This window comes from Apaloderma vittatum, unplaced genomic scaffold, assembly GCF_000703405.1.
Source record: "Apaloderma vittatum isolate BGI_N311 unplaced genomic scaffold, ASM70340v1 scaffold23551, whole genome shotgun sequence".
Lineage (NCBI taxonomy): Eukaryota > Metazoa > Chordata > Aves > Trogoniformes > Trogonidae > Apaloderma > Apaloderma vittatum.
This window is the reverse complement of record NW_009701130.1, coordinates 26120-32498: the sequence shown is the minus strand read 5'-3', so window position 1 is coordinate 32498 and position 6379 is coordinate 26120. Positions and strand designations below refer to the sequence as shown.

At 39.9% G+C, this 6379-nt stretch overlaps 1 protein-coding gene across 1 annotated transcript in view; it reads left to right on the top strand.

The window, feature by feature from the left end:
* The window catches only part of LOC104281149 (ubiquitin carboxyl-terminal hydrolase 32-like), a 60560-nt gene that overhangs the window by 35409 nt on the left and 18772 nt on the right, over positions 1-6379 (top strand). Inside the window, 4 exon segments of the mRNA XM_009879050.1 lie at positions 734-817; positions 3431-3492; positions 3611-3713; positions 5198-5390. Coding sequence (XP_009877352.1) covers positions 734-817; positions 3431-3492; positions 3611-3713; positions 5198-5390 — 442 coding nt within the window.

The following is a 6379-nucleotide window of genomic DNA, read 5'->3' as shown; positions in this document are numbered from 1 at the left end:
GAGTGCGGTAATTACATAAATTACTTAACCTCTTTTCATATGTTCACTTTGACCTTTGTGAACCCCGGAGAAAATGGTCTGTAAAAAGAGGAGGAGTAACTGCTGCTGCTGTAGAAATGGCTGTGAATTATATCACAATATAAAAAAATTCAGATTGGTCTTATCACTGAATCACTGACATTGGTCCGTGTTCTGCTACAGTAACTCTGCAAGTGATTAAGATTTAGTAGGACTTGCAAGGTAAGATTGTAAGGACAGGATGAATCAAACCAGTTTTTTCCAACCCCCGGAGAAAGAGGGTGGGTTTCTGAACAGATGCAAGTACCTACGTGTACAGAGCTTATTTGGATGGTCAAAGTCTTAGTCTCATTTTGTTTCCAACGAAGCGGTTGTCCTGACCAGTCCCACACCACTTCTGCTGGCTCTGCGGTTTGAGAAGGCAGGGTTGCTGCCGGGGGGTGCGCGCCCTGAACCAGGCTGGTGGGGAGCAGGAGTTAAAACGCCGTGCATGGTTTTTCCTTTATACTCTCAAAGCTTTTTCGTTCTCTGTGTTACTCTAAAACTGGATTTTTCTTCTTCTGTTGGATCAGATTTTATTATCTGAGCGGTAGGTGCTAGTTTTGATCAAACTTGGCTTTGTCGTGCCTCGTATGATGCATTTAATGAGCAGTTTAACAGAAACAGGTCAATGGTTTGACGGCTTTTCCTTCCCCTTTCCTTCTCCCCCTTTAAGCTTGGACACCTGACTCTGGAGGACTACCAGATATGGAGTGTGAAGAGTGCACTTGCCAATGAATTTTTAAATCTACTGTTTCAGGTATGTTTAGAGGAAATCTAAACTCTAAAGTTACGGTATTAATTCATGAGCTTTTTGCATGGCTGTGAAGTGCCACATCAGCATTTGCGTTGACACGCTTACGATTTTGTCTGTTGCGGTAAGTTACGTGGTTTTGCAGTTGTGCACTACCTTGATGGAATGATTCTCCATCTGGTTATTATTCTTTTCAATGTCTGGAGGTGCCTAAAGCATAATGAGTTAAAGTGAACGTAGCGTGCTGTTTGTAAAATGAAATTTCAAGTGTATCAGCAGTTACGTTTTCTGTTAGAAAAAGGCCATGTTCTTAAACAATTGTTCTTGCAAATCTTTGCTGAAGAAGTGACACAGAAAATGAGAAAAGGTATCGCTAACTCCTTACAACCACTTTCCCTTTACATTTTGGTAAGGCCATCAAAGGAACCGTTCATTGCTTTTGTAATGAAGCAGTCCTTGAAAGCTGTGATATCATATTGCTATTGTGTTGCAGAAGCTGAGGATTAAGTGTGTACTGAATTTGTTCTTAATTGAGCATGAACTGGATTTTTATAAACCCTTAAAACAGTCATATTTTAGCGCTGGCTGGCTTTGTGCAGAAAATAACCCCCTAAGATTATTTTCATTCACTGCAGTTTGTTCCTTACCTGTCTTCCACAGAGGTTGACACTTTAATAATAATATTCCTAATGGAGCCTTGATAATTTGCCTAAACTTAGTATTCACCTCCAGCTCTGTGTGACAGTCTCAGTTCTTCTGACCCAGTGGGCTCCCTTCTTATCTTACCAGTGAAGCTTAATCTGTTACAAGGTCAGATTGCAGCAGAAAAATATTTCGTTAGAGAGAAGCTGTGTGGGTTGTTGGTTTTTTTTAAGAAAAAATTGTTGCAAGAGGCTACCTGAATAGCATAGGACTGATTCTTCTGTTTGTGAACCCAGACCACTTTCTAAATTGTGTTTTGAACTGTGCTCTTCCAAGAGCTTCAGGGTGACTGAGTATTCTGAGGCCACCAGCTACACCACAGCTGAAAAGAATAAAATCAGAAAGTTCTGCGTATTTGTTTTATCTCTAATTGCATCAGGTTTTGCTTACGTTGCCTCGTCTGGAAGGGCTGTCTTTATTTTTGGACTGTCTAGCATCAAATACCCTGTCATAACTTGGTATCGATGAACTGACAGATATCTCTGTGGTACTAAGGTGGAATGAATAAACGTTTAATAGATTTTGTCTTAATGATGATGACACATCACCGTTGTTACATGTAGCTTGTTGGAGTTCTCATTTACAATATCCTTCTCCCAAGAGACTTGCTATGGTTTCATTTAGGTTTTTTATTTCCTTTGATAACTTTATCACACGAGGCACCCTCTCCTGGTGCTGCAGGCTGTTGTGGGGCAGAGCCTGCCATCGATTTGTCTGGGTGTTTATTTGAACTGCCACGAGCTCGAGTGTCTCGTCTGCAGACAGCAAAGCCGAGCGGGCTGAGTGGAGCACCTTGGAAAAGCTCGTCAACAAATGGGCTTGTTTGCAGTGGGGTTAATTTATAGGAAGAATCTGATGAGTTTCAAAAGAAATGTCAGAGCCAGCTGTGTCGTGTGTGCCAGAAAATCTGTTGCTCCGCAGCAGCTAAAGGCCTTTATTTTATTCAGGATGTGAAATAGTCTCTCACGCTGTAATATAAATCTAAATAAGATATCTCTCCAGTCATTACAAATCTCCAGCTGAGATGCAAATTGATGGCCTCAAAAGAGACATAAGGAAAAGAATATAAATCATTTTACGAGTAGCAACTGTCTCGGGAGGAGACAGCTGACTCTCCTCCCAGCGCTGGGAAACAAGAGCTGCTGCGGGCTCCGTTCAGCCCTGGGAGCTGCGGGAGAAACCAGCCCCTGCGGCCGAGGCAGGGGGTTTTACTCGTAGGAGTAACCTGTTAGCCATCAGGAACTGCTGTCTTCTACTCAGAATAAAACCCCACTCCAGTTGGGCAGCTGTCCAGGAGCTGGTGCCTTTTCCTTCTGCATTTGTTTCAAAAAGAAAGAGAGAAAGCATCAGACATTCAGAAAATGTTCTAGAATTTTGAGAGCATTTTAAGTGATTACTGGGTGCTTGGACTGCTTTAAACATCTCCCTCAGTCTCTTCATGTGCTTATTTTCCTTTCAGTCCCTTATAATAACCTTCTCTTCCCATTTTTCACCTTTCCATATTTTTTCGCCTTTAGTTGATCCTCTTTCAACTGCTTGCATTCTCCCAATTCCTCATTCCCTCTCTCCAGTACGTGTAGGTAGCTTAAATTTTTGTGTATCTGTTTCATATCATTCACTGAGATCTTTCATAGCATGTGCTTCAGACCTGAAAATAATGAAAATTCGTTTGCTCTTCACCCTAATTTGTCTTGGGGCGTTTGGCATTCTTGGTATCTTTGTCTTAACAGTGGGAATGGTTGTGAATCTCATGGCTCAAAATAATTCTTTTTTAGGGATTTGTTTGACTTCAGGTAGTCTTACTATATAATTTTAAAAAGAATCTGAAGAATATTAGAGTTGTTCTTTCCTTTTACTTACCTAATGCTTCTTTCATAGTTCTGTAGTTCTTAACAAGAATTGCTTTTTTTTTTGCAGGTGTGTCATATAGTTCTGGGGCTACGACCTGCCACGCCGGAAGAGGAAGGGCAGATTATTAGGTGTGTGTTTTGCTCAGAATCTTCAATGGGCTTCAGAATGGCCTTTTAGTGTTTTCAAAGGAAGGACTGTAATTGCCCTGTTTCAATTAACTTGGTGTTGCTTGTTCTTTCTCTGCAGAGGCTGGTTAGAAAGAGAAAGCAGGTATGGCCTTCAGCCGGGGCACAACTGGTTTCTTATTGCAATGCCCTGGTGGCACCAGTGGAAGGAATACGTCAAATACGTAAGTATGATAATAGTGTACATTGTATAAGGGATTTCTTTGTATTCGTGAAGGTGTTGACGAAAAAATGAGTGTGGAACATGCGACTTCTTAACCAATAGCGCTTGAAATTAAGCGTCTCCTGCCTCTTAGTGCAAAATAATTGTTTTGCTGAATCATCGACGCGTGGTGAGCCGCTCACTGTCCTTGACTGCTGTACTTCACTTCATTGTTCTTGCATGTCACAGTATTTTTTTTTAAATAAAAACACAAGGGTACTTTCTTTATGGTTTTTAATCCGTTCAGTGATAAAACTACCTGTTTTGGTTTTGATTTCGCTTGGGCCACAAATACACCCTGTGTGTTTTCTGGGTTAAGGAAGGAGGGAATTGGTATAATTTGATTTATAGTCACATAAGTATTCGAGTTGCTTCATAACTACAAAAAATAAAAATATTCAGAAAACTGCAGTGTATGCTTAACTATGTAATTTTTTCTTTGTGCACAGCAAATTGGACAAATGATGGCTTAAGTGCCTGACATACTGGGTGATTTGGTCCTTGTCATAGTTTAAGTACTCAGGTGCACAATTCCCTACCTCATCCCTTGTGTAGAAGTGTTACTCGCTCCGTCCATCACTCAAGCAGAGAGAACACTCAGAGTTCAGTGAAACGCTACAAATGATTCCTGCAATTCCAACATACTTTTATACTTTTAGCTCTGCTGCACAGTTTTGTTATTTGAGAAGATCCTGCATTTAGCGATGTGACAAATAAGGGACGACATAAAACAGGAAACAGCCTTTTTCCCAGTGTTATTACAGTGATGATGCTCATTGCGTAGATTTTTTTTTTTCTGTCTCTAAGGCTTAGTTAATTCCATTTTTCTTCTGCTTTCTCATTTATTGCTGTTGCTTTTTGTGACTGGTGCTATAAATTGGATAGTATTCTTCTCAAATCTCGTCTGTACTGGGCAGGAAAGTTATGCTTTTGGGGCAATTCACATTTTCTTCTTTCACCTTTGTCTTGCCAATGTGTGAGCCAGATTGCCTTTGCAGTGCTGTTTCTCCAGAGGAAACAAGGGAACTTAGTTTCACAACAAAGTTAGGGAAGACTAAAATGCTGCATGTTTGAAGAAAGAGTGGGTTTTTTTATTCTTGCGGTTGCTATTCTCTTTTAACCATATGAAATTCAACAAGGACAAATCTTCAAATATTTATAGCCTGTAATTATAGCTGGCTGAAATTATGTATCTCGATAGAGAAAATAGTTCTGGTGTTTCACAATTTTTATGTTGTGCAGAAGAGTTTATTCAATTGGTTGTACGGTTTTGGCTGCACATTTTTCATCAGTAGATGTAGAAATTATTTGCTGGGTTTTTTCCTATAAAACTTGTTGTGATATGCAGAAGTCATCACGTAGCTGTCAATTTTGGCCGTTTGGCTGATGCTAAACGCCTTTGGTATTGGTGTATAATTAACTTTTCTACTTCCCTGCCAATTTTAGGATGCAAACCCTGTTGTGATAGAGCCTTCATCTGTCTTGAGTGGAGGTAAGAATTCGCTCGTAGCTGCCGCAGCCAATACTTCAGAACAGGGAGAAGACAAAATGGGAGGTCTTAATTACTTCAGTGCAACAGAAGAAAAGTTTTCAGATAATATTTCTACTGCATCAGAAGCCTCAGAGACTACTAGCAGCAGTAAGCATAACATCTTATTTCCTTGGAGGTTTAATGTAGAGCAGGTTTTGAGAAAACTTCATACTGCATGGATTCCTCCAGGCGGGCAGATAACAGTTTAGATTGCAGAGGTGGCCTGCGTGTGGACATCAGCAAATTGCTTGGATTTTTTAGTTTGCGATAGATAAACAAGAGACGGTCTTGTTTAAACAGCAGATCATCTTTTATGCTGTGGTTAGTTTCCAAAATTGTTTTCAGGATGGTTTTTGTCCTGTCATTTACTTACTGAGTGGGGTTTTTTTCCCCCCCTTACGTCCTCACAATGAGTTGTTTCTAGCTCATACCTAGTTGGTGTTGAGCCCTGCCTTGCCATGAGATGACCTCAGATACTACAGAGAGGAAAGAAGCAGAAAAAAAATTAGGAAAAACAAACTTGCAGTTTTACAGGGCATGTGATCTAAATGAATTTGTGCAGATTCTCGGAGCCAACTTTCTGAAAGAAGGAGATATTTTAGTGATGATTTTTATTCTTGTGAGAATTTGAGATGATTTTTTTTTCTTCTAAGACAGCTGAACCTTGCAGCTGGTATTTTAAAATGTGTATTGTAACATCTATTGAAAGTAGATAAATTACTGTGATGGTTTTGGGGGTAGGGGTTGGGCAAGAGAGAAAGAGCAGGAAGGGAGACAAGTTTTATGTCAAGGTTCTTTAAGGTTCTTTCTTTTTTTAAATTTTATTTTTTTTAACCCGTTCTGCGTAACCAAAGGAGGGAGGTCCTATAAAAGAAAAAGTTGGAGGGAAAGGCATCATTGCCTATATATTCACTTTTGCATATAAGATTTTCAGGAGTTTGATACTCAAATATCCAGTCAACAAGCAAATGATAAACACGTTTGCTCATGCAAACCTAGTTAGGCTGTTTCCAAACATGTGTTTGTGTAAGTACCTGCTTTGGTATTTGGATCTCATATATCCACTCTACCTTTTTGGAGAGTAGTAGTGTACTTGT